Source organism: Botryllus schlosseri, chromosome 14 (genome assembly GCF_051294905.1).
Source record: "Botryllus schlosseri isolate E-star chromosome 14, Bs_hap1, whole genome shotgun sequence".
Classification (NCBI taxonomy): domain Eukaryota; kingdom Metazoa; phylum Chordata; class Ascidiacea; order Stolidobranchia; family Styelidae; genus Botryllus; species Botryllus schlosseri.
Window position 1 is genome coordinate 1,734,017 of NC_137249.1, and position 27,610 is coordinate 1,761,626.

At 37.3% G+C, this 27,610-nt stretch overlaps 1 protein-coding gene across 2 annotated transcripts in view; it reads left to right on the forward strand.

The window, feature by feature from the left end:
- LOC145456405 (plexin-B2-like) overlaps positions 1-27,610 on the forward strand; it is a 42,087-nt gene that overhangs the window by 4,977 nt on the left and 9,500 nt on the right. For both annotated transcript variants that reach the window (XM_080334520.1, XM_080334521.1), the window contains exons 5-33: positions 1,255-1,456; positions 2,262-2,416; positions 3,183-3,284; positions 3,414-3,584; positions 4,522-4,647; positions 5,849-5,949; positions 8,108-8,231; positions 8,712-8,865; positions 9,534-9,627; positions 13,000-13,129; positions 13,495-13,658; positions 14,040-14,097; positions 14,283-14,366; positions 14,569-14,727; positions 15,258-15,409; positions 16,052-16,156; positions 16,715-16,852; positions 17,025-17,160; positions 17,815-17,924; positions 19,028-19,117; positions 19,651-19,741; positions 20,123-20,335; positions 21,267-21,396; positions 23,298-23,499; positions 23,952-24,147; positions 24,476-24,666; positions 25,474-25,545; positions 26,337-26,403; positions 27,396-27,542. In XM_080334520.1, the coding sequence (XP_080190646.1) occupies positions 1,255-1,456; positions 2,262-2,416; positions 3,183-3,284; positions 3,414-3,584; positions 4,522-4,647; positions 5,849-5,949; positions 8,108-8,231; positions 8,712-8,865; positions 9,534-9,627; positions 13,000-13,129; positions 13,495-13,658; positions 14,040-14,097; positions 14,283-14,366; positions 14,569-14,727; positions 15,258-15,409; positions 16,052-16,156; positions 16,715-16,852; positions 17,025-17,160; positions 17,815-17,924; positions 19,028-19,117; positions 19,651-19,741; positions 20,123-20,335; positions 21,267-21,396; positions 23,298-23,499; positions 23,952-24,147; positions 24,476-24,666; positions 25,474-25,545; positions 26,337-26,403; positions 27,396-27,542 (3,864 nt within the window). The remainder of the gene's footprint in view (positions 1-1,254; positions 1,457-2,261; positions 2,417-3,182; positions 3,285-3,413; positions 3,585-4,521; positions 4,648-5,848; positions 5,950-8,107; positions 8,232-8,711; positions 8,866-9,533; positions 9,628-12,999; positions 13,130-13,494; positions 13,659-14,039; positions 14,098-14,282; positions 14,367-14,568; positions 14,728-15,257; positions 15,410-16,051; positions 16,157-16,714; positions 16,853-17,024; positions 17,161-17,814; positions 17,925-19,027; positions 19,118-19,650; positions 19,742-20,122; positions 20,336-21,266; positions 21,397-23,297; positions 23,500-23,951; positions 24,148-24,475; positions 24,667-25,473; positions 25,546-26,336; positions 26,404-27,395; positions 27,543-27,610) is intronic.

Here is a 27,610-nt window from a genome sequence, read left to right on the forward strand (position 1 = left end):
CTTGGTCCCCTCTCCCCTAATTCTCCATTCAACCTCTTCCAAGTCACTGCACACAGCTCATGCCTGCTATTAAGATGTAAATGCATATGCTCGGCCGAAAGTATGAGTTAGTTCTAGGGATGGTGTGAATCCCTGAAAGGTTCTGGTTTTTGTGAATGTGGACATGAACCTATGAGCAATTTCATTGATGTTAATTATTGATTATTCCAATAAGCACAATTCGTTGACTACCCACACGTTGTGTATTCCGTACTATATATTCTCAAACGGAAAGCGCAATATTTCGATCAAGATTTTTTAACAACGCAAATTAAGGTGCAAGCCGAGGTACATGCTGAATTTCTTTTCATGCTGCCAGCGCCATGCAGATAATGGTCCGATGTTGAAATGCAAAGAATTTCAACCAAAGATGCTATAATGACATGAAAAAATTGTAATATGAAAAAGATTGACTGTGCGGAACTTACCAAGGTTTGTTTACGAACGGGAACCTCCAAATTTCTGAGGTTCGCAGGGGGTCACCAAGGTCCGCGTCACAAGTCAATCTCACTTGTTAGTTTTGACTCTAGTCAAGTCGAGTCATTTTCAATTTATCATCGAGTCGAGTCCAAGTCGGCGAGCAGAGGGTTGAGTCTGAGTGTCATAGTGTTTGACTCGAGTCAAGTCATGGTGTTGACTGTTCAGTTTTGAATTGAAGTCTTGTTAAACTCACTTTTTACAACACTGCTTGGTGTTGTCGAATGTTTCGCATTCATAATATACTAATTTTCCTCACTTTCAACAGTTTCCGCCCGTATTTTCAAGTAGGCCTGCCAGTAAACGAAATCCCAATAGTGTGTAAACATCAATACCGTACCGTATTCTTCCAAATTGCAATGGAATATCGGTCTTGGCAACCCGAGTCTTGAGTCATATGACTTCATCATGCACAATGAATCTAGTACAAGTCGAGTCAATACACTAGTTGACTCAAGTCGAGTCTAGTCATTTTCCGTATTTTGAGAAAATGGCTCGAGTCAAGTTGAATCACCAAATAATCGCGACTCCAGTCATTGCAACCCTGATTCACACCATCCCTAGTTAGTTCATCTAAATCTGCACACTTATGATAGGCTTGCCTATCTGTTATGAAATAGATGTTAATGGCAAGTGTTTGAGTGTAAGCATAAGTGGCTATGCGGAATTTTCTATTTGACACTGTGTCTAATTTTTATGAATATGCGTTTTGTTTTGTCATCACAATTTATCGTTCAGGCGACGTTAATATCCCGGCTGTGCAAGCAGGACGATTTTTTGAGATCGTACATCACTATTAAAATGACGTGCGACGGAAAGCGTGTTGAGGAAATGGGGCAAATCATAAATGCGTATTATCAAAAAAGTGCAGGATCACAAGACATGAATGTTAATGTTGATGGCGACGGCTTGCTGTATGTCACATTTAAAGACTATGCTGGTGAGGGTAGTTAGACTAGTTCTGCTTTTCGATTCTTTAAAACTTATCGATTGCCATTCTTGTACTAGGCTACTATCTGGAATTCTGAGGATTGGTTTTTGTCCCACTCAATGTTATTAATTTTAGTGATTGTTGAATAGTTGTAGGTGGTCAGTAGTCTTGTTTAAAAACGACTTTCTTTTTTTCTGAATTCCGGATATTCACTGATTAAATTGTTTGATTGCCTAAAAAAACACTGCAACCAGATTTGGCATGATCCCAACCGGTAGATGTGATGTGCAGGGGTTCCCAAATTTTCAAAAAAGTTGAACATTTTTGCTCACAACCCCATGAAATTGTTGAGTTGTCTGAAAGAACGATGCTTACCCATTTTCGCTCACTTCCAACCAGTAGAAGCGAAGTGATTGTAGTTGAATATCTTAAATTCGCAAAAAGAGCCTGGGTGAACGGTGGGTAATCCCGGGATTGTGAATGAAAAACTCCAATAACTTTGCTTCTATGGTTTGGAATCGCATCAAATTTATTTAATATCCTTTTCATAAACAACTCAACAATGTCATGTTGGTTCACATTTATCAGTTAAAATCGTGCCAAATTTGGTGTAGAGCGTTTTATTTAGGCTACCTCATATTTTAATCTGTGCATCCCCTGAATCCAGAGAACAATTTACAGCATTACTTCCACTTTTATCTGACCCATAACAATGAGTAGGCCTACCACGGAATACCTCTGCTAGCAGTATGATATTGAATCCCTGGTGTCGCTATCAACCTCGAAAAACGTATTTTTAACACTTGAAATGCAGGCAGCGGGTCATCGTTGTGCGTTTACACGTTGAGAGACATAAATCAAGCGTTCGATGACGCAGTGCTCGCTTGCTACAAGAACACCGGGAAAAACCGAGCGGGAGAGACAATCGTCGTGAGCAGAGAAGGACGTTGGAAATGCAATGACCCAAACGTAATTAAATATATTAAGGGTGTTCAAAAATAAATTCTTTTCTCAAATTTTACTGGCTACTTGATAAAACTCTGCTGCACACCAATTTTGGATCAATTCCAACCAGGGGAAGCGAAGTTATTATAGTATGAAATTTCAAATTCATTTAATATAAATAGAATAATTTTTTTTTAAATTTTACTGGCTACCCCACGAAATTTTTAGGTTTTTTGAAAAAAAAAATCGATGCACAGCAAATTCGGCTTGTAGTGTTGACTACTCCTGAAGGACCTGCTCGAACACCCACAATTACATATTTCGCATTATTTGTGCCGTTCTTTAGTTGTGCATGTCCATTAGCCTGGCTGTCAAAGCTATGAAGGAGTACGAATTCCCAAAACGGGGGACAAGTTTTTGGTTTAGGCACCCACTAGATTGTCGCATAATCCACATAAGAGTACCACGTTGAAAATTTTGTGTTTGTTGCGTAAAACGTGGATTTCTATATAAGGTATGGAAAAGCAATATCGCTAAATTCGTGAAAATGTGCATATTTTGGGTATATCTCGTAGAGCACAAACTTGATGTGATAGAAGAAAACCAGTGGCATTTTTGGAATCAGCGTATGAAAATTAGGCTAAATCAAGTGCAAAATCGAGGTCGACAAAATTTTCGTTCAAAATTGTGGCGCAGTGTTTTCGATTTCCTGAAAAGGAGGACAAATCCTCCTAAAGAAGGATATACGGTGACCCTGTATCACACCCATTGAATGTTTTCTCTTCTGCAGCTTAGCTATATGAGCATCGATCAGACTCTGGATGATCATGTGGGTTCCTACACACCCCCTACGTTGGCATTCTATCCTGGCTATAATAGAAAGAAACCCACCGTAAGTACGATTGGATTACTAATGATGAGAATAATAGTATGGAATCTCACGTTATATTCCTATTGAAATATAATGTATGTCAGAATAACGATGACAATAAATTAATAATAATAAACATTCTCTTTTTAGTACCGTTGCGGGGTAAATTATCTTCCGAGAGGGTTAGAGGTGTTCGTCCCGCTTAAGGCTGCCTGGTCGCACCACCAGGGAAATGTTGCGTTTTCTGGACTAACTGTGGATTTAGTTGACGCAAAGATTAATGTTGCATTCATCGGGACCGCTGGAGGGAACTTGATCGAGGTGAGATTCAGATCTGGACAACGAGATAATTTTGGTTGTCTAATTCCAGTTGTATAATTAGACTAACGATAGCGAAAAGCCAATAATCCAATTCTAATCTAATTTATGAAATGTCTCTTTGCTCCAATTCTAATTTAATTCGCGAAATGTTTCTGCTTTCAATTCAAATCTAATTTATCATTTTCCTGAAAACGCTCGAGGAGAACCGGACTTGTACAAACTATTGGCTTTCCAAAAAGCGCCACTAGAATTAGAACTACTCACTTTTCAAAATCTTCAACTAGAACTACTCACTTCAAAATCTTCAACTAGAACTAAAACTACTCACTTTTCAATATCCACAACTAGAACTAGAACTACTCACTTAAAAATCTTCAACTAGAACTACTCACTTCGAAATCTTCAACTAGAACTAGAACTACTTGCCTTTTAAAACCTGCAACTAGAACTACTCACTTTTCAAAATTTTGGAATTAGAACTGGAACTACTCGAAAAAAAATTTACTCAGTTGATCGTCAACTAATTGAATGAGTAGTTTGTAGTAGTCTTGAGGTAAACTGCATAGCGCGAAATGAGCGAAGCTTGCTGTACAGACTATTGTCGTCCACACGCTTATGATGACAATGAGCTCTGATTTGATATGAACTGAATTTGTTCCAAGTTTTCGCGAATTCAATAATTCTAATTCTGCTGTGATTTGGAAACAATTGTGTAGCTATAATTCTAATTCTAATCTGATGCGGAAAAGCTGAAATTTTTCTAGCTGTCCACGTTCTAGTTGCAGATTTTGAAAAGTCAGCAGTTTATACAAGTCTGGAATTATGCGCATATTGTATAATAATATGTATAATAATGCTTGAGCTTGAGATGCTCTAAAATGTAATTTGAAGCATTCGCCCAGCTGTAATAATGAATTCACGCGGATTTTATTTTCAGTTGGATGTTAACCATAAGAAAGTCTTCAACAACGTGAAAGTCGGATCTCCCATGATCGCGGAATTGGTTCTTGATAAACAGCCGACATCATCGATCCCGCATCTTTATGTTGCGACTGCAAAACAGGTATGTAAGGCCATAGTATTTCCTGCTCCGTTCCATTCATAAATATCGAAAATCTCAACGTATTTTCTCTTCAAAGGAACCTTGCTTTTATTATTCGCCCAATGCCTACTATCTATCATAGACTCTGCATCGTGGCGTACGGTTTATCATGCTTTTCGGCATATTACCTATCCACTGTTATTTTTTCTCGAAATTCTCCTTTTGCTCCAAAAAATTGTCAAGTTATCTAAGAAAATAACGATGCATCTCAAATTCGGGGTCAATTCCATTTGTTACAAGCGAAGTTATTGCAGTACAAAATTTTTGTGTACATTTGAAAAATAGTATCTACAGTAGGAAATTTTGTAATTGTTTAAATGCTTTTATCTCCAATTCCAAATTTTGAACACCAATAACTTGCTTCTACCAGCCAAATTTGCTATGCATCGTTTTTGAGATGTCTCAATAATTTGAAAACAAAGGATTATTATTTTTTAATGAATTTAATTTTTTTTTCAACTCCGATAGCTTCTCTTCTACAAGTTGGAATTGAGCTAATTCGGTGCACAGCGTTTTTTTAGCCAACCTAACAATTTTATCGGATAACCAGTAGAATATGCAGAAAAATTTATATTCGAACAACCCCATTGCCTATTTTTATGTGCTATTTCAATGGCTGTATTGAATAGTGAAATAGAAATATTACGGTATTGAAATTACTAGAATAGCATCATGCTGCTTGTACTAATTCAAACTCTTTTTCCCGAGTCTGGCGCTCAAGTCGAATGTCGTTGAGCAATCGGATTTTTATTATATCTGACAGATCACTGCAATCTCCGATTATTCGGTGCAACTATTACAACGTTCCCCATGCTCCAATATGCTACAATTTTTCCATAAAATGCTAGTCAACTAGAATCTCGTCACACATCTCTACCGTCAAGTTTTACTCAAATTCTAGCACATGTTCGGTAAACTTTGTGGTTTAGATTTCGATCCCTAATGGATTCCTGATGATACTTTCCGTAAAGAACTTGTGTTTGTTTTTCAATTGCAATGCCTCAGTATTATCTCAGCCGATTCAATTTTTTACAACTATGTTGCATAGGCCAACGATAACAGTTCTGGATGACAGTGCTAACGGATGATAGTGCTAAGGCTAAGGTGCTAACTATTTATCAATTCCATCGTGAAGTTACAATGCTTACATTATTCCGTTTAGATATTGCGCCTTAAGGTGTCCAAATGCTCCCGGCACAAAACATGCTCAGACTGTTTGGGAGCAAGAGATCCGTATTGCGGGTGGTGCATTCTTAGCAGCAGGTATGACTGTTTCAGTATAAGGTCAACTGCTCATTTTTTGGGATAAATTATAATACACTCTGTAGTCGCCACTATTTTTCATTTGCGTTGCTTTCATAAGCATAATGCTTCATTGCATTCATTTCATGCTATGGTCTATGATTAGTGCTGGGCAAAATCGAGTATCTGGGCGATTCGATTCTGAATCACGTATTATGCTTTGAGTCGAGTCGAGTATTCGAGTATCAATCATTATGACGTCACAACAGAATGTACTATGTCAAAGTTCAAATATATATCTTTTATGCCACCACAAAGAACATAATGCCTGTTATCCGTTACATTAGAGATACTTTGGTATTTTATCGACCATACCGATTTCATTGCACTTCTTGGCAATGTTATGGGATTATCATGACTTCGGAAATGTGTTAGTTCCAGTAACGTTCGCAGCTTTGTATTATGTCTCGGATGCTGCGACACAGCCAATCAAGGTTTCAAGGCCTCCTCAGTGGAAAAAAGTGTCAAAATTATAATTCTCGTTAGTAAATTAACTTTCAGTTGCGAGGAGCGTATAAATTCGGTACTCGAAAAAATCTTGTTTTACTGCTCGACTCGAATCATTAAAATTAATACTCGATTCAGATTCGAGCACTCGAATCATTGTGCCCAGCCCTATCTATGATTCTATTTTGCATTATAGTGTTTTTCCATTTCTCAGTTCTTCTCCAGTCAGCAGGCTTTGACAACTAGATAGTTGTAGTTGTGTAATTAAAGTGAAATGCTGGTAGTCTAATTTGTGAAATCTTTCTTTGCTTTAATACTAATTCTAATCTAGTTGTGAAATGTTTTTTTATGATGTCATTTTAATTGTAATCTAATTTCTGGTTCACCTGAAAATGCTACAGAAGAACTGTATAGTGCCGAACGAGCCAAGTTTGCTCTACAGATACTTGCTATTCTCGTGTTTATGACAATGAACTGTGATTCGATATTTACACGAATTCAGTAATTCTAAAAGCTAATTTGAAAAAAAACTGTAGCTCTAATTCTAATTCTAGTATTATTTGGAATGACTTATACAGCTGAAATTCTAATTTTAATATAATCTGGAAAATGTAGATAGCTACAATTCTAATCCTGATTCTAATTTAATTTGGAAAAGACAGCCGTATTTCTAATTATAATATAATTTGGAATGACCTGTGCAGCTATATTTCTAGTTCTAAGCCAATTTGGAAAAATGTTTAGCTACAATTCTAATCCTAATTCTAATCTAATTTGAAAAAAACTAGCTATAATTATAATTCCTGTCTAATTTGGAAATTGGAATGACCCGTGTATGTGCATCGGGGCTGTTGAAAAAAAAATTCCTTCCGATCTCACTGGCTACTTGATAAAATTATTATGTTGGTTAAAAAAACGCTGCACACCAACTTTGGCTCCATTCCAACCAGTAGAAGCGATATTCTTGCAGTAGAAAATTTTGAATTTCTCATTAAAAAATTGAAAATAAAATTTTAAAATTTTTCTGTGGACCCCATAAAATTGTTAGGTTGTCAGTAGAGATGATGCTCACCAAATTTGGCTCAATTCCAACCACTAGCAGCGAAGTTATTGCAGTAGAAAAATTTGGATTCGAATAAAATAGTATTTACGGTGACTAACTCTTTAGTTATTTATTATAAAATCATGGAATTAGAAATTTTTCTTCCCTGCTAGTGGTTGGAATTGAGCCTAATTTGGTGTGCATCATCTCTACTGACAGCCTAACAATTTTATGGGGTCGACAGAAAAATTTCGAATTTTATTTTCAATTTTTAAATGATAAATTCAAAACTTTCTACTGCAAGAATTTCGCTTCTACTGGTTGGAATGGAGCCAAAGTTGGTGTGCAGCGTTTTTTTAAACCAACCTAACAATTTTATCAAGTGGCCAGTAAAATATGAAGGAAAATTTTTTTTTGAAACAGCCCTGTGTGCAGCTATAATTCTAATTCTAATCTTATTTGGAAAGCTAAATATTTTCTAGTGATCCAAGTCATGCATGCGTCGACTTGATTTATAAAAATATCAACTTAATTTTTGTTCGTTCAGCAACGGCCTGTGCATTCTGACAGTGTCTGACACCGTCTCTATGTGGTTGGCCAGGTTGGGTATTGGTACCTTGTTTCTTTTAGTTGCATACCAAAAACGGAAGATTGCCCGCTGCAGAGCTGGCTCAAGCCTCTTTCCAATCAATGCGTTGAAGCTACTGTGCAGGAACCTTTGGAAAGAAACTTACAGGAGACTGTCATAATGCAGGTACCACAGGATTTTTTTACGCTGTATTTCTTTCCAGTTTGGAGTTTACTTCCATTTTCAACTTCTTGCAAATTTAGTACAATTCAAATTCAGATGTAATTTGGAAAAAAATCTGTGAAGCCATAATTCCAATCTATTTTGGAAAAGCTGAAAATTTTCCTAGTCTGCTCCGAAAAGAAGCTGCCATTCATTCCACTTGTAGGCTGGAGATAATGTATTGTGACATTTTTGCTTTACTATAGATTCGAGTTACGGGTACAGTGTTTGCTATTTGAAGTAATTATTGTAGATACTCCTGTTCAAATATATTGACGAAATAATAGTTTTCATTGTCAAATGCTGTGTGTCAAAAATCTTACTTGTTCACAGACTAAATCTTGCAATACTTCCTAACGATGTTCTTCATTCATTTAAAAGCAGTGTCATTATACTTATATTGCTTGAATTTTGTCAACTAAAATGCCTTATGTCTTAATTTAGGTGAAGCTGCTCCCCGCCCTAGCGGCTGGAGACAAGTACGAATGTGTATTTGACGGGACACCATCGCCAGTGATTGTGGACGGTTCGAACAGAGAGATGGTCAGCTGCAAAGCGCCTGATGGCGATCAATTGCCTTCCAATTTTCCAGGAGAAGGTACTGCATTAAAATTTTACAATCTTGTGGAATATAGATTTTCAAAAATAACTGTTTTTTCAAATTTTACTGGGTACTTGATTAAATTGTTAGGTTGCCTAAATAAATGCTGCACATCAATTTGGGCTCCCTTCCAACCTGTACAAGTGACATTATTCGAGTAAAAAATGATATTAAAAAAAAACATTTTCTAAAAATTCCACCGTCCAGCCCATGTGATTGTCACGTTGTCTAAATAAGTGAAGCATAAAAAATTTGGCTCAATTCCAACTCACAGAGTAAAAAATATACTATTTACGAGTCAATTTGTTATGCATCGTTTTTTAGAAAACATAACAATTTCACAGGGTTGGCAGAAAAATATGTAAAAAATTCTCATTTTTGAACGCATAGGCCTTTCCCAAGTTTTATACTCTTCTAACTGTTATTTGCAGCGTTACCTAAAAATTTTATCAACTAGCCAATAAAATTTAAAAAAAATATTATTGTGGAATCATAGCAGGAACCTAATATTGTATGAATCCTTTGGTTTATGATTGCTTTATGTTTGAAATAGTGCAACCATTCTTGTGGTAAAGCTTTTCGGAAGTTCGTTTCGAGACCCTAATCACTGTGTTTGCGATGGCGTCTGGATTCTTGTTTCAATTTTCCTTGCATTTTTAATGCAGATTATGTCAACGTGTCGTTGAGCATCCGCTACAACGGAAAGACCGAGATTGTATCCACGCTCGCCACGTTCTACCAGTGTTCGGCTCACGGAAGGTAAGCCTGTTATGAATTATGTATCTTGCTTTTCTCCAATGGTTGTCAGCTACGCTCGTTCGTAGTTTGTTTGGTCATAGACTTTGGTCCATCAATCATTGATAGAATTTTACTATGAGCGAGTTTTAATGTTTTTCAAGGTCTTACTTTACCTAGTCTATCTGATGTCTGTTTACCTGATTATATCATTTCAGTATTGATTTCCTTCATTGCTTAAAATTTCGATCAATTTACACTTGTACTTGACAGCACTACACTTGAATAACCTTATGCTTTAATGTAGGTAGCAACACGCTTTCATAAAACACTATAGATTATAATGTTGACCTACGGTACTTTGCTTTTTCAATCAGAAGTTAGATTTGCCATTTGTTTGATTTCACACCTGTCAAATTTTTGTTTTGATATCAAGATTTCCTGGTCGTGCCCCATATTTGCTTTTCGTTTACATGGTTAGTAAAGCTGATTTTTGTTGGATGTGTAATGTAATGTTATGATAGGTGTGCTTCCAGTGTGTGGAGTTGGAAGGCCGCTTGGCATCTAATGTATGACATCAATAGATTTAAATCAATATGGACTGGTAATATGAAATGTGTTTTTAGAGAAGTTCTATTCAAAGTTGTATCTGAATTGTGCTTCGTTGTGCGACAATTCATGACTATGGATGGGCACAATGCTTGAAGTACTCGAAAAAGTACTCAAATTCCAACCAGTCTACGCCGACAAAGAGTCAATTGAAAATTTTGAATTTATTAATTTATAAAAATTTACCTAAATTTATAAGAAAATGTAAATTTTCAAATGTTATTGTCAACCCCATGAAATTGTTGAACTGTCTGCAAAAACGTTGCAAAACAATTATGACGCAATTCCGACCCGTAGAAGCAAGTTATTTGAGTTTTTCATTCATAATTCTGGGATAATTTTCCACGGTCAATGCTATTTTTGCAATTCCGTAATTTTCAACCGCAATAACTTCGCTTCTGCCGGTTGTGTGTGAGCAAAACTTATGGGGTTGACAGTAAAATTTTTTAAACATTTTATATAATAAATTCATTAATTTCAATTGTCTCCGCGTCGGCTTCTACTGGTTGGAATTGAGTCCAAGCTGCTGTAGTTTTAGGAAACCTAACAATTTAATCAGTAAATCCCCGGAATCTGGAAAATAAGTTATTTTTGAACAGCCCGACTGCGCATGTTAGTGGGAATGACACAGTATTGTCACAAAGTGCAATAAAATAGGCATGTTGGAAAAAAACTGAATAACCTTTATTGTCATTTAGAACGGCATTATATTCTTTATGGTCGCATAAAGGGTGCATAGTGAACATACCATATTGTTCATACTGTCGGGATGAGTGATAATTAGGGCAAGTTCTTGCAACTATTTTATACAGCTTCCGACAGCTTCGTGGATACTCAGAATCTATGTACTATGATGTTTTAAGCTGTTTGGAGGGATTTTATATTGCAACTTTTTGCAACATATCTCTATTTTTCATACCAATTTTTACTGCAACTTTTGTCAAATATTGCGTAAAAATGTAAAGGAGGGATTTAAAAACATGCTAGAAACTATTTTTAGTATGGTTCTATTCTCTTTGATTTGCATTACAAAAAGCTTTATGATGGGTTAGCTGCATCTCACCGACTTGTTTTAGGGGGAGGGGGTTATCGCTATGCTGTTTGGCTTTTTTGGGGAAAGTTATTCCCGCATTGCGTAATTTTTTTGCTGTGCGCCGGGAAAAATATAATTTTTGGCGGTCTCGCCAGAATGTTTGTGAAATGGCAAAGCAGCAAAATTTGACAGCTCTACAGGTACTAGGTTATACAACGGAACCTTTTGAGTTTCACATACCGATACCCTACCAATTCAACAAAAATTATAAATGCAGCTTTTTACTGCAACTTTTGTCCAGATTAAGTGCAACTTTCTCGCGACTTTAGTGCAACAAAAACTTGCCCTAGTGATAATTATCATTATAATCGACTCGAATCCTAATACTCGAATCACTCAGGGCCTCAGTTTTGCCCTTTACTGTGAGCCAAGCAGCCAACACTCGATGTTTAAAACATTTACATGCGACATTTTGGCATGTATTTAATACGATATTCTACAATTTTGCATCGTAGCATGCATGATGGACCGAATTTTCAGTTTCTCCTGAGCGCGATATAGTTCAACGACTTTGCGTGTGTCTGAGATTTCTGTTTTTATGCCGACCGATAGTCTTATTAGGATTGATAGTGGCAAACTGTCATTTTCGCTGCCTTATTATGCGATTGAAGTCGCGGTATGTAGGCCTGCTTCCAAAGTAGCTGCTCCTTGGATAGTTTTTCCGCGTACTGGATCCCAATGTGGATACAAAACATGATAAAAAGGCCCAGATCCAATCCATCCAAGCCTTTTTAATCAATTTCCACTAACGTGTTTGAAACTACAACGACGTTTGGTAGATATTCCTTGGAGGTATTCTAAGAATGTGTGCATTTCCCGAAACACGCTCTGATGGTTGATAAAGCGGCTTGCTGGAATGTTATGATTTCGAACATAGCGGCTGATATTTTGGACTTCAGTCTGGAGTTACCAAACTGGTAATTAACTGTATTTCAGACCGTGCCTCTTATATTAATTCTTATGTGACCTATTATACAGAGGCTTTGTGTTGTTTTATGAGTAACATTCCGACACGGCCACTTGTTCACTTCTACAGACTATTTCTGTGATATATAAATATAATTCCTTATGCTTTTGGGTACAGTACAAATCATAACTCTGGCTCAAGAATCGAATTACAAGTAGCCTATGTATTATTGAATTTAGTAGCAATCCAATTTAGTCAGATGTCCACTTCTGCAAACTATTTCTGTGAATCTGGTTGAATATAATTTTGTGTGCAGTACAAATCATAAGTCTGATCCAAGAATTGAATTACGACTTTGTATTAATGAATTGCCTATCACAGCAAAATAGCCGGTTGTTCACTTCCGCAGATCATTTCTCTGAATAGAGTTGCTGCGTGACCTAAGAAATGAATTACTACCATGGGTTTTGATTAATATTAACAAATATTGACATGGTTCTCGTGAGATCAATTTTGAAACGATTTAGAGTAAGTTTTATTTGGGCTGTGTCTGTGTTCTGAAGCGTTTGATTATTCTATTAGATGAAATACTCTACGGTGGGACTTGAAAGGCTTGTTTTGTCAGCGATGTATTATAAATACAAACCATTGGCTCTAGTGTGGATTAGTGGTACATTTAGATGGTGGTTGAATAAACTCAGCATTCACCACTTGAATACTAAATTCACTGATTTCAAGCTTCCAATCTTTGCGTTTTTGCCAGATACTTACTCAGATTCACTTTCAGAACCATCAATACGTTGCAACCTTGTCAGAGCTGTTTGGTGAATCAATGGAGAAACAAATGCTCGTGGTGTATCGAGTCGAACAGATGCGTGTCAATCAATACCACCACCGAATGTTTGGATTCGGAAGAGGTAGGTTTTGTTGGTCTGCCGGGCCGTGTTCTACGATGTAGTTCTAAATGGTTCACATCCCTGTTTTTCAAAGGATGACAAATAATTTAATATAGAACCTGACTGATCCTGAATTTTTGAGCCAATTCCGATAAAACTGAAAACTAGAGCATAGAAAGATTTCACAAGTTTAATTAGAATTGCCGACATTTCGCGCTAATTAGTTTAATTGGACAACTAGTTGTCTAAGTCTGGTTGGAATTGAGCCAAATTTGGTGTGCAGTATTTTTTGCCAACCATAACAATTTTATCAAATGTCCAGTAAAATTTGAAGAAAAATATTTTTGAACAATACCATTGAACATGTTGTGACATTGAATTTTCAGCAATGTCCGATGATCACCTCCAGCAACCGTTCTCAAATCTTACCCATCGGGGTCGACAGAGAGATTGTGCTGAACGTAACGAATCTGCCGTCGGAGGCCGCGGACGAAATGACCTGTAAAGTCATGATTGAAAACGACAAGTCTTTTCGTGTCAAGGCTAAATTGTAAGCTACATTTGTCCTTGGACCTATTGAGTAATACAAAATATTGATACTTGTGTACTTGCACTGGTCTAAAACCAGAGTTGTAATGACTCGAGTCGCAATTTTTCTTTGACGCAACTCGACTTGAAATTATAAAACTCAAATTGATTTGTGACTCGGTTACCTTACAACCTTGTCAAAAACATCAAAAGCAGGATTTCCAACCTTTTTTCCACCGTGGGCCCCCTTTGAGAATTTTGAAAGTAGAAACATGATTTTAGTTATAAAACTGGCATTGATCAGGTTGGGAACCCCTGATCAAAAGCATCAAAATATTCGTATTCATTATATTTGTCCTACATTGTGTCCCACACAGATGCAATCTCACTTTTCCAATTTCAGGACTCCCGGATCCCGATCCCAGATCAGATGCGCGAGCCGTGTGTATGATTACAGTCAGGTGAATATCGCTTACCTCGAAGAGTCCCAATATTAAGGCTCAACTAACAAAAAGTCCTTGATATAACACTTTTATATATCATGTTGAATCATTTTTGAAGACCTTCTTTAAGCACAGAACTTCAATATACAATGGAATCATTATATTGAAAATATTATACTGTAATTTCTTGTGTGTTGCATTAGGCGAAGATTGAGGTTCCAGCCAACGTGTCGGTTTACTGGAAGCCGGACTTCACCATTGACGTGAAAGAATTCAACCCCATCGTCGTAAGTTTTTGGCTTCTTGTCACTTTTGCTATGTAACTCCAATCAAATTTTGACACTAGATAATTCTAATTAGAGCGAAATGCCGTTAATCTAAACTGTGTAGCTATCATTCTGTTTCCAATCTAATTTTGAAAAACTGGAAATTTTCTGGTTGTCAAGCTCTGCTTACTCTTGCTGAAATACGAATAACTTTGAATTTCAGTTCTACAATTGTACCGTCTCTCGCGATGACTGCAGCCTATGTGTGACGTCAAAATCGGAATATCGCTGCGGCTGGTGTGGGTCCAAATGCGTCATCGAGAGTATGTGCTCGAAGAACTGGGTTACTGATGATGCCAGCTGCCCGGGACCAGCTATCAAGGTACGGTGTTTTAGTCGGCGTATTTTCTATTATACAGATTAGAGTTCCCAACCTGGGCGGTCATGGGGTTGTTCAAAAATAAAATTTTTCTACATATTTTTCCAGATATTCCATAAAACTGTAAGGTTGGCTAAAAAAAACTCTTCATGCCAAATTTGGTTTAATTCCAACCTGTAGAAGCGAAGTTATTGACGTTCAACATTTAGGATTTGAAATCATAGTATTTACGGGGGGTAGATCTATAATTAATTTGCCACCATAATAGCTATCATTCTAATTTTCGTCGATTTTGGAAAAAAACTGTCCAGCTATAATTTTAATTCTACTTAAATTTGGAAAAAATCTTTGTAGCTGTAATTCTAATTGTAATCTAATTTGGAGAAGCTGATAATTTTCTAATTACCAAGTCTGGTCGGAGGTAATTGTCTGCCGGTAAACATTGGTTTTATTTCAATTATATTATCATACTGTATATTGAAGTTCTCCGAGGGTCGTTATCGAAGTAATGTTTGTTTTTCTCTTTTTTCAAGTCTTTCAATCCGAAAAGCGGGCCGGTCGGTGGCAACACCGTGGTCAATATTTCGGGCACAAACATGGGAGTACGCGTCGGAGACATTGAAAGTATCACGGTCGCCGGCATGACGTGTCGTGTTATTCCGGAATTGTACCAGATCTCTAACAAGTATGTGGCTTGCTGTTTTTGTTCCCGTTTCGTGGGCGTGTCATTTAGCACGGAATTGCACTACTAGATAATTCGGGTTGTATAATTGACAATTGGAGCAAAATTTCGATAATCGAATTTGCAAATTTTTTCTATGCTTTAATTTTAATTCTAATCTAATTTCTGGTTCTTACGAAAATGCTTGAGTAGTGTATAGTACGAAACGAGCCAAGCTAGGTGTACAGATATTTTCCATTTGCATGCTTAGTTGTATAGCTATAATAATTCTAATTCCTATCTAATTTGATAAAAACTGTACAAACATCTGCCATGCTCGTCAAAATGAGACTGAACTTTGGTTTGATATGAACTGAACTGATTCTTGTTGTATTTCTTATTCATAATTGTGTAGCCATAAGTCTAATCCTAATCTTATTTTAAAAAAATAACAGTGTAGCTATTATTCTTGTTGTAATCTAATTGGGAAAAAAACTGTGTTGCTATAATTCTGAATTCTAAATCTAAAAAAAATTGGAAAGTGAAAATGTTCTACATGCGATACATGCACCACGTGTTAGTAGGCCAACCGTCTTTGTAACCCAAAACGAGTTCCGCTTCCGTTTTCGGTAAGAAATAAAAATGTATGGCAATTTTTGTTTTTAGAGTCTCCTGCCGACTGGACTCATCGTCCAAATCGGCGATATCTGGAAAAATTCGGATTCGAGTCCGCTCCATCGAGGCCGCATCAGCAGAAGACTTTCAGTTCAAGTAAATGAACCCGAATATTTTCCGCTGACACTCGTCAGGGGTCAGGAGAATTGGAAAGAACATTGTGTATCATCAATCGTATCACAAAATATGACGTCGCCGGCATGAAATTTCGTGGCAAAGAGATCGCTCGAGCTCAATGTACTTCAGCCCCTGAAGCTCGATTTTCCACTTATACAAGCTGGAATTGAGTAACATTTGTTTTGCATTGTTACAATGTAACAATTTCATGGGTTAGCTAGTAAAATTTGAAAAAAAATTCTGTAAACTTTTTTATAATAACTTCAAAATTTTTAAACTCTAATAGCTTCACTTCTACATTGAGCCAAATTTGGTGTGCAAGGGTGTTGTTAAACTTTAGCTAATAGCCAAAAATTTGAAAAAAATGTTATCTTTGAACAACCATGTCGACTACCTTTGTTTACCAGTCCTTTCGCCCCTGTAATTTTATGAATTATTTCTTGTATTTATTTAGTTATTTGTCCTATTTTTTGGTATTATTATTGTTATTAAATTAATATAATATATTACCAAGTATTATTTATTGATAATGCACAGAGAACCAATCTTGGAAAAGCTTTCCACTCCAGAGGGCCCCAAATCCGGGGGGACGAAGGTGTTGATTAGCGGCAAACATCTTGACATTGGATCGGAGAGATCTGTGTTGTTTGGAGACTACGCTTGCAATCGTCCTGTGTAAGTATTTTTGAGCAATCGCAAATTATTTTAGAATTAGATTACCATCGTTTTGTTTTATTTAACCTAATTATACAATTAGTCTTATCTAGCTGTCCAAGTCTGCTCCGTGTAAGTCTGGTTGATATCAAATAATGTTCTATGTAATTATACTCCGTAACTGTGATTTTAGAGTGATTTCGGAAAATTCGTTGGAATGCATCACTTCAAACGCCAGCAGACCGATCCCGAATCTGGCCGTCACCGTACGTTTTGATGGAAAGTCTGTGCTGCTCCCTAACGCTTTCAGCTATCTCCGAGACCCAGAGGTAGGACCTCTCGTAGAATATTACGCCAACCTATTTTTTGCCAACAAAGTGTACCATCTAAAAATAGTGCATTGAGCGATAATTCGAAGTTTTATGCTGGTGACATCGTAATTTGTGATACCGGTACGATTGTTGATACAGTATACAATGTTCTTTCCAATTCTCTACTAGTTGCTGACGATTACCCCTGACGAGTGTCAGCCGAAAATATTCGGGTTTATTACAATATGAATATATCACTCAATTGATTGATTTACAATGTTGTTTCCAATTCTCTACTAGTTGCTGACGATTACCCCTGACGAGTGTCAGCCGAAAATATTCGGGTTTATTAAATATGAATATATTACTCAATTGATTGATTTACAATGTTGTTTTCAACTCTTGCTACTTGCTGACGACGACCCCTGACGAGTGTCAGCTGAATACACTCGATTGTATCATTGGTCACTATCCTGATGTTGCATCTGCAATTTGCCGGATTTAGAATAAATTAACTGATCGCTGGATATCGTCTGCATCGAATCAATATTTTTCTGTGTGAATTTTTTGTGATTGTAAATAGATCCGATCGCTCTGTCCGAAAATGTTTGAATTCAGCTTCACAGCCAAGAGCGCCGACACTCATAAATTGAAGTTTCCGTAATATTTCAGATCACGTCGTTCAGCACTGCAACTGGGACGCTTGCGACATTTCTCGCCGGTGGCAGAGATATTGAATTCTCCGGTGAACGTTTGCATATCGTCCAGAAAGCCAATTTAATGTGAGTCGTACTCTCACTGAATATGGTCTTTAAATAGATGGATCATAAGTTCATGCTTTTAGTGATTGCAAACCAGACTTATGAGAACCGGAAATAGAAATTAGGACGCGAGTTTTTACAATGGTTGCAACCAAGTCAAAAGGTTCCGAGTCACAGATTGATTTGACTTTTACAGTTTTGACTCGAGTCATTTTCAATTCACCACCAAGTCAAGTCTGAGTTCAAGTCAGGGTGTAGCGGGTTGAGTCCGTGTCATAGTTTTAGACTCAAGTCCAAGTCATAGTGTTTGCTGTTCAGTGTCAAGTTTAAGTCAGTTTCAACTTTGGGTGGTATCGAAGGTCTCTGATTGATAATACACTCAATTATCTCACTCTAAACATGTTTATTCAAACAGATAACTGAAGGTTTCATCGATCCCTATATCTAAAACTTGAATAAGTCATACAGAATGTCTCGAATCATATGATTTGGTCGAGCCATGCGTTGCGTAATGAATCGAGTACAAGTCGAGTCAAAACAAAATTTGACTCAAGTATAGTCGAGTCATTTTGAGTCAACAGAAAATTTTACCTTGTTGGTGACCACCTCTGGCTCCATCAGCCCATCATCTCTTACCCTGCTATAAAAGACATGCCTGTACTTGAGTAACGCAGTTATAGCGGCTTGCCTCAGATATTCAAGCACTGTGCTCGCTTGGAAGGATAAAATTTATCTGCCAAATAGTTTCACGTTACGCGCACTATCCAAACACCACCTACTTTTGAAGTTGTATTTGTAGAGACTTTTTTGGATTACAGAACTTGATGTACATTTTAGTAATATATTCATAACGTAAAGCGTTGCGTTTTAATATATTTCATGAATATATTATTAAAATGCACATTGAAATTATATTTCCCGTTTTAGGATGTCTCGAGCACAGCGCATAAGAGACTATTGTTTAGGTATACAATGTTCTTTCTATTTCGCTATTGGTTTGCTGACGATTTAACATGAACGAGTGTCAGCCGTAAATATTTGGATTTATTCCGATATGAATATACTATCCAATTGTATATTGTAGTTCTTGAAACATAAAGGATGATAAATTTCCAATTTTTCAGAGCCATCGTCAGGAAAGAGGTCGTCGGTAAGATTAACTCTCGTAAAAGACGTAGGCGTGGCGCCGAAAGAATTCTGAGATCTTGGAGAAGGCGAGACTCGTTTTAAGTGTTCTAGGGCTGTTCAAAAATAACTTTTTTGAAAAATTTTACCGGCTACTTGATAAAAATGTTGAGTTGCCTGGAACAAACGCTGCACGCCTATTCTGGCTCAATTTTAACCGGTGAAATCAGGAGTTCTTGTAGTAGGAAATTTTGGTTTTGAAAAAAATATGGTGGCAAATTCTTTTATTATAGGCTACCCTCTGTAATTATCATTTTTCAAATCCAAAATTTTTGACTGCAATCACTTCACTTCCAAGGGTCTGAATTGCGTCAAATTTTAGACGCATCGTTTTTCTACACAACTTGATAATAAATGGGGTAATTTTTTTTTTCAAGAGATCCCAGTCACAAGTCTAACAGCAATGCCGCTACAGGTTGAAATTAGCGAAAATAGGTGCGCAGCGTTTTTATTAGGCAAACTAAAAATTAGCCGGTAAAATTTGAAAAATCAAAAATTTTTGGAATGTTTATATGTTTTTGCTCTAGAATTATGGATATAACGTGCTAATTTTGTATCACAGATTGCGACGGTCTGCCAGCGACGATTTTGTGTCTTTTTCATCGCGTTGCCGTGTTGAGAACGGGACTCGTATGATTTGTCCCACCCCCCAGGTACTGCATTATAACAAAACAAGTTTTTTTATTGAGATTCTACTCTACGTGGAAATTAGGATTGTTGGACGCTTCCAGTAATATGAATTTGAAAATGTTGCGATTTGATAATCACACTTTGCTTAGGACTAATTCTGAACAGGTGAATGACAGTTACTGGGCCTATTTTTCAATTGTATGTCCTGATATATGAAACTTGATTAAGTCATGTAGAATGTGTCCGAGTCATATGACTTGGTTCGAGTCATGCACAATGGCTCGAGTACAAGTTGATTTGATACACAAATTGACTCGAGTAGAGTTATTTTACACATTACAACCCTGTTCGGCGGACCGGCTTCTGAAAACCGCCAAATACCTAAGATTTGTCTGTTTTTCTAGATTTCAGGAGCGCCCAGTAGCGATAACTCTACTAATTTGTTGGATACCGGGCTGGCTGAAGGAACGTTAAGAATCAGAATGGATAATGTAAATGAGCCACTGGTTGAAAACGGCGATGCAGTGAAATTAACGTACTACCCAAACCCGATTATCTACGATTTGAAGCCTAGACGTGGTTTGGAGATACGTGGCGGCTCTCTGCTGGAAGTTAACGTAAGAGCTTAACTTATTTTTTTCATTGCCCCAAGCAAGACCGTCAAAATTGAGCACTTGTGTGATTCGATTCTCGAGTACTCGGCGTATACGAAGTATTCGAATATCGCACATTGTGGCGTCATAACAGTATGAAAGATGTGAAATGTTCAAATTTTTGACCTTTTATGTGGCCGCACCGCACAAAGAATAGAACGCCAGTTGACGCATGACGTTAAAGATGTTTAGTGTTTTTTCGTCGCGCTCTGTAACAGGGTTGTAACCAAGTCACAAGTCAATCTCACCTTTATAGTTTTGACTCGAGTCAAGTCGAGTCATTTTCAATCCATCACCGAGTCAAGTACGAGTCCAAGTCAGTGAGTAGAGGGTCGAGTCATAGTGTTGTGACTCGGGTCCAAGTCCGTGGCAACTTTGCTATTATCGAAGCTACAATAAAATGTCTGTCTTGTCCGTCCTAGTCTCGAGTCATATGACTTGGTTCGAGTCATGCACAATTACTCGAGTCGAGTCACCTAAATATCGGGCTCTTTTCAATACGAATATACTATTGCAGCAAACAATACGCTCATATTGTTAAATTTATTCCACTGGAAGCTTTTTGACTGGCTCTCTTCAGCAGTGAACGCCAGTAAATGAGGTTAACCAAGTTCGAAATATAGGAAGAATTTTGTCGTTGTGACGTAATAATTACAAGTACACAAGTCGCGAACGGCAGTAAACAGCGCACGGTTACGGTACAGCACACACAAAATCAGCTGTAAAACAGCCGAATGACAAAACAGCACTAATGGAAGATTCCCAGCGTGTAGAGATGTTCCTTCTGGCGGCAGAGGATCGGCTTTTGCAGCTTTATAATATATAAACTATTCAATTGTATATTGAAGTTCTGTAATTCCGAGAAGCTATTCGAAATTGCTTTGTGTTTTTCAAGGCTTCTCATCTTAACCCTGATGCAGTCGACCCTTCTGAGATTATCGTTATGATTGGCGACTTGCCTTGTGATGTAGATTCGGTGAAAGGCAGCCGTACGATACGCTGCAAAGTTCCAGCCAAACCAGACGGTATGTACCTTGTTTTAATAAAACGATTTTGCTACCTAGGGTTGTGACCAAGTCGCAAGGCTCCGAGTCACAAGTCAATCTCACTTTTATAGTTTTGACTCGAGTCATTTTCAATTCACCACCGAGTCAAGTCCGAGTCCAAGTCAGCGAGCAGATGGTCGAGTCCGAGTCATGGTATTATGACTCGAGTCCGAGTACAAGTCATTGTGTTGACTGCTCAGTTTCCTGTTAAAGTCTTAAGCCCACTTTTTATAACTCTGTTTGGTGATATCGAATGGTTCGCATTTATAATATACTAATTTTCCTCACTTTTAACAGTTTCTGATCGCATTTTCAAGTACCAGTACCAGTAGACGAAATTCCATGAGTGTGGTTACTTTATTATTATTTGAAATTTCAATGAAATGTCGTTCTCGGCAGTCTGAGTCTCGAGTCATATGACTTGGTTTGAGTCATGCGCATTGGCGCGAGTCCGAGTCGAGTCAGTACACAGATTGATTCGAGTCAAGTCGAGTCATCAGAAAATCGTGACTTGGCTCAAGTCATGTCTCGAGTCATCACAACCCTGTCGCTACCGTAGATTCTGATGTTTGGCTATTAGGGTTGTTGAAAAATGATTTTTTTTTTCGGATTCCGGGGATTCACTGATAATATTGTTAGGTCGGCTAAAAAACGCTGCACACCAAATTCGGCTCCATTCCGACTGGCAGATGAAAATTGCAATCACACTGTAGTTTTTAAATTTTAAATTTATTGAAATTAATTTTTAAAAATGTTCAAATTTTACTGTCACCCACATGAAATTGTCGAGTTGTCAACAAAAGTGGTGCAAAACAAATTTGATGCTTCTCGGATGACCCACCGTCCAGTCTAGTATCGCGAATTCAATATTTTCGACTCGAATAACTTCGCTTCAACTGTGAGCAAAAATTGTTCGGCATTGTTTTTTTAGACACCCATTTCATGACGGTAAAATTTGAAGAAAAAAATGCATAATTCATAATTTAATAAATTATGTATATAAATTCAAAATCTTCAAACTCCATTGCGTTCACACCTACCATTTGGAATCGAGCCAAATTTGGTGTACAGCGTTTTTTTAGGCAACCCAACAATGTAATCAGTAGGGCAAGTTTTCGTTGCAGTCAAATCTGTGGAAAGTTGCACTTATTTTTAGCAAAAGTTGCAGTAAAAATTTGTTTTCAATTTTCACGAAAGCTGCACTAAATAATTATGTAGATGGACAACATTTTTGAAATTATTGGGGCGTGAGATACTCGGATTGTTCCGTATCCAAGGAATTGCAGCAAAACTCAATGTGGGCGACTTCAACAAAATCAGTAGCCTGAAAAAATTGACCCAGTGATAATATAATTTTCGGCGGTCTAGCGTGAATGGACGTCAAATCAGAAAAGACCTCCAATTTAAACGATAATGAAATCATCAAGCGATCTATTTCCAGTAAAAAGTTTGTTGCATAAAAAATCGAAAAATCTTGCAAAAAGTTGCATGAAAAATCGAAAAGAGCTGCAAAAAGTGGCATGGATTAATTGCAAAAAGTTGCAATAAAAGGTTTTTCCAGATAGCTTAAAACACCATACTACATTACTTCTGAGTATTTTCGAAGCTGCCGCAAGTTGTAAAAAAAAGTTGCAAAAGTTGCAAAAACTTGCTCTAGTCATTATTGAATCCTAGTAATCCGAAAAAAACGTTATTTTTGGACAACCCTGGCGTACAGACATCTAATTCGGGATTGAATTCAATTTTCAAGACTGTGCGATTTTCTGAAATTCAAATTCTTGTTTAGAAAAGCTGCACATTTTCTAGTCGTTTCGACCAGTCTTAATCATACACCTCAAGTAAATGGTGATATTTCGTCATTTTTTATCCCTTTTTCGCAGACAAACAAAATCAATTCGGGGTCACCGTTCAAATCGGGAATTTGACGCGAGAGGTCGGCGAGGTCCAGTACACCACTGACGGCAGCGGCATATCGGACCGGTTCAAGATTCCTATGATTGTGGGCGGCGTCGTGGTTCTCATCATCTTGGTCGTGCTGGGAGTGTTCTGTTTCAGAAAACAGAAACACTACATTGCCAACAAGTAAGTTTTTTTTTTCCTAATGGGTTGTAGCCAAGTCGCAATATTCCGAGTCGCAAGTCAATCTTACTTTTATGGTATTGACTCGAGTCATTTTCAATTCACCACTGACTCAAGTCCAAGTCATGGAGCAACGTTTCGAGTCCGAGTCATTATGTTCATTATACTGTGACAGTTTCGAGTTTAAGTCATGTTCAAACCTCTTTCTACAACTCTGCTTGGGTGATATCGAATTGCTAGCATTCCTAATGTACTAATTATCCTCACTCCTTACAGTTTCAGACCCTATTTTTCACATTAACTTAACAAAGTAATGTTACAATGAAAGTCGAGTCAATACACAAATTCTAGTATTTGCAACTAGAACTAGAACTACTCACTTTTCAAAGTCTGCAACTAGGACCAGAACTAGAATTACCAAATTGACGGTATTTGATGTACTATTTGTTCGGCAGGAAAGGTTATCAGATCGAGTTGGAAAATCTGGAAAAAACAGTGCAGGCTGATTTTCGGAAAGCTTTCGCGGAACTGAGCATCGACATGACGGACCTGGCCGATATCGGAGACGTGGGCCTGCCCGTTCTCACCTACCGTCAATACGCCTCGAACATGTTCTTCCCCAATTATCATCCTTGCATGAAAGAGCCAAATGTGAGTTGTATGGGGCTTGGGGCTTGGGATTAGGAATAAAATAGTATTTACGGTGACCAATTCTTTAATTATTTATTATAGGTGTGCCCACCGTAAATACTATTTTATTCAAATCCAAATTTTTCGACAGCAATAACTCCGCTTCAACTGGTTGAAATTGAACCAAATTTGGTGAACATCGTTTCTGTAGAAAACCAACACTTTCATGAGGTGAACGGAAAATTTTGAAATTCTGGTAACAATTTTACGAGGTTGCCAATAAAGCTTGAAAAAAATATTTCTATTTTTAATAAATAAATAGCTCAAAAGTATATTTCTTTCTCACCAGCCAAACGATAAACCGATTCTTGGCGTGCATCAAGGCTTCGTGCAATTCGACCTTTTGATATCGAACAAGCAATTCTTGATGGCCTTCATTCGTACGCTGGAACAGCAGAAAGGGTTCAGCAACAGAGACAAGGGAAACGTGGCGTCTCTTATTACGGTTGTGTTGCACAAGAAACTTGACTATTTTACCGAGTAAGTAGTATTTATGATATGTCTAGATCAGGAGTTATCAACCTGTTTTTACACAGTGGGGCTGTTAAAAATGCCTTTTTTTCAAATTTAATCGGCAACTTGATAAAAGTTGTAAGGCTGTCTGAAAAAAACACTGCATGTCAAGTTTGGCTTGATTCCAACTTGTAGAAGCGTTGCTATAACAAAACGAAAGTTTTGGATTTATTATATAAAAAATTAAATTCAAATTTTCTGTCTACCCCATGAAATTGTTAGGTTACATAGAAAACGATTTCGACTCAATTCCAACCAGTGGAAGTGAAGTTATTGCAGTTGGAAATTCTGGGTTTGAAAAAGCACCATTGACAGTGGGTAATCCCAGAATTATTGATATAAAATTCAAATAACTTCGCTTTTACGGATTGGAATATAGTCGGATTCGTTTTGTATCATTTTTGTAGAAAAAATTTGAATTTTTTTTTATAATAAATTAACGATTTTGAAACTCCAATAGCTTTATTTCGACTAATTGGAATTGAGTCAAATTTGGTGTGCAACCTAACAATTTTATGAAATAGCCGCGAATATTAGAAAAAAAAGTTATTTTTGAACAGCCCTGATATACAGGTGTGATTATGCGGGGCCATTTGCCACGCTCTCATGATAATTCCACCCGCAAAAGTGATGAAAATTGTCAGAAAACCAACGTCTTGTTTTTATAACAGTTATGTTGCTTACTAGATTATGATCTATTATCATAAATATTGATTAGTGTGTTAGAGTTCTATTGCGGTTTCGGGCGTTTGCTAACATTGTGTCGAATTTCAGGGTAATGAAATCTCTCATATCGGATCTGGTGGCGTCCTCGGTCGAAAGAAACCCCAAAGTTGTATTGAGAAGGTCGGTACATTTACATTTATTCTGGTGACGTTGGGTTCGTAGAAATGTGAAGTTCGTGTCGAAAAAAAATGAATTTTAAGTGGCACTTTTGAATTGTATTCGAGAAACAAACTTACTTTTATAGTTTTGACTCGAGTCGGATCGAGTCATTTTCAATTCACCACCACAACGAGTCAAGCCCGAGTCCAAGTCACTTTGCAAATTGTCGAGTCTGAGTCATAGTGTCGAGACTCGAGTCCGAGGCATAGTATCATTGTTCATTATTGGGTTTAATTCGGGTTGCAATCACTTTTTTGAAACTATTGAGTGATATCGAAGGCCCCGGATTCATAATATACTCAATTTTTCACTCTGAACAATTTTACTCAAACTGATGAAACACAGATTCTAGGCCTATATTTCAAGTATAGGTCCTGATATGAGACTTGAGTCAAGTTGTATAGAATGCGTCGAGTCATGCGCAATGACTCGAGTACAGGTCGAGTCCATGCACAAAGTAATTCGAGTCGAGTCATATTTCATTTTTAAGAAAATGACTCGAGTCATTTCGAGTCAGCAAAAAATTGCTCATGACTTGAGTCAGTACAACCCTGGTTCCAACGAAGCAGATTTCGATTCTGTATCGGAAAAAAACAGTTCCAATTTTCCTAATCATCGCTGTCCGAAAGCTATTTTCAATCTATACTCTGATTGTTCATCTCACCGATGTGTATCATTCCCTTCGAAACGACCGTTATGTGTGTCATCGCATGTTTCATTGTTTCGTTTGCATGACGTTATTCTCTTGTCAGGACGGAGTCCGTGGCCGAGCGTATGTTCAGCAACTGGCTGGCCATCTGTCTGTTTCAGTTTATAAAGGTACGTCTGTTGTTACTCTTTTTCCCATTTCATACTTTGTGTGTTGATAGACACCCCTGGCAACAGCGTTGTTCAAAAATAACTAATTTTTCGCGGATTCCTGATTACATTGTTTGGTTGCCGAAAAAAAAAACGCTGCACACCAAATTTTGAAAGTTTTGAATTTATTATAATGAAAAAATTATGCACAACAAACACTTGTAAAAGCCAAGTTATTCGAGTGGAATATTTTGGATTTGAAAAGAATAGTAATTACTGGGGCTGGTTTTTGCAGCTTGTGCAACCTTTTTTTTACGACTTCCGGCAACTTCCTAAATAGTCGGAAGTTATGTGGGATGGTGTTTTAATCTGTTTGGAGGAATCTTATATCGCTACTCTTTGCAACTTTTCTTCATTTTTTCATGCAACTTTTTGTAACCTTTTTCGGATTTTTCATGCAACGTTTTGCAGCTCTTCGATTTTTCATGCAACTTTTTCAAGTTTTTTTGATATTTATGCAACTTTTTTCAAGTTTTTTTGATTGTTTATTCAACCTGAAGTTGCTAACACTGAGTTTTGCTGCACTGTCTTGGATACGGAACGATTCGAGTATCTCATATTCCCTAATTATTTGAAGGAACTTGTTCATAAATGCAACTTTTGTGAATGATAAGTGGAACTTTCCACTGATTTGACTGCAACATAAACTTTCCCTGGTAATAACCTTTGAAAATTCTTTCATTATTAATTAGCCCCCGTAAATACTATTTTTTCAAATAAAAATATTCTGCTACAATAACTTCGTTTCAAGCAGTTGGAATTGAGCAAAATGATTTGTTATGCATCGTGTTTTTAGGACATCTCACAATTTTTAAAGTAGCCAGTTAGATTTGCCAAAAAGGGTATTAGTTCTGGATAAGGTCGCTATCATGATAATCTGACTTTTGACTTGATTGCCCTGTTGATATGTCTTAGATGTCTCTTGACGCCAAACGCTTTTATCTGTGTCATAGGAGACTGCCGGGAAGCCGTTGTTTCTACTGCAAAAAGCAATAAAGCATCAAGTCTCCAAAGGGCCGCTTGATGAAATCACGGGCAAGACGCGTTACACTCTCAGCGACGATAGCTTGCTGAAGGAAGACATCCCGTGTGAAATTTTGGTGAGAACCAAATGCAAAATTAGTATTAGGCTCATATTTTGGGTTTCTGCTTTATTACAGCAAGTTAT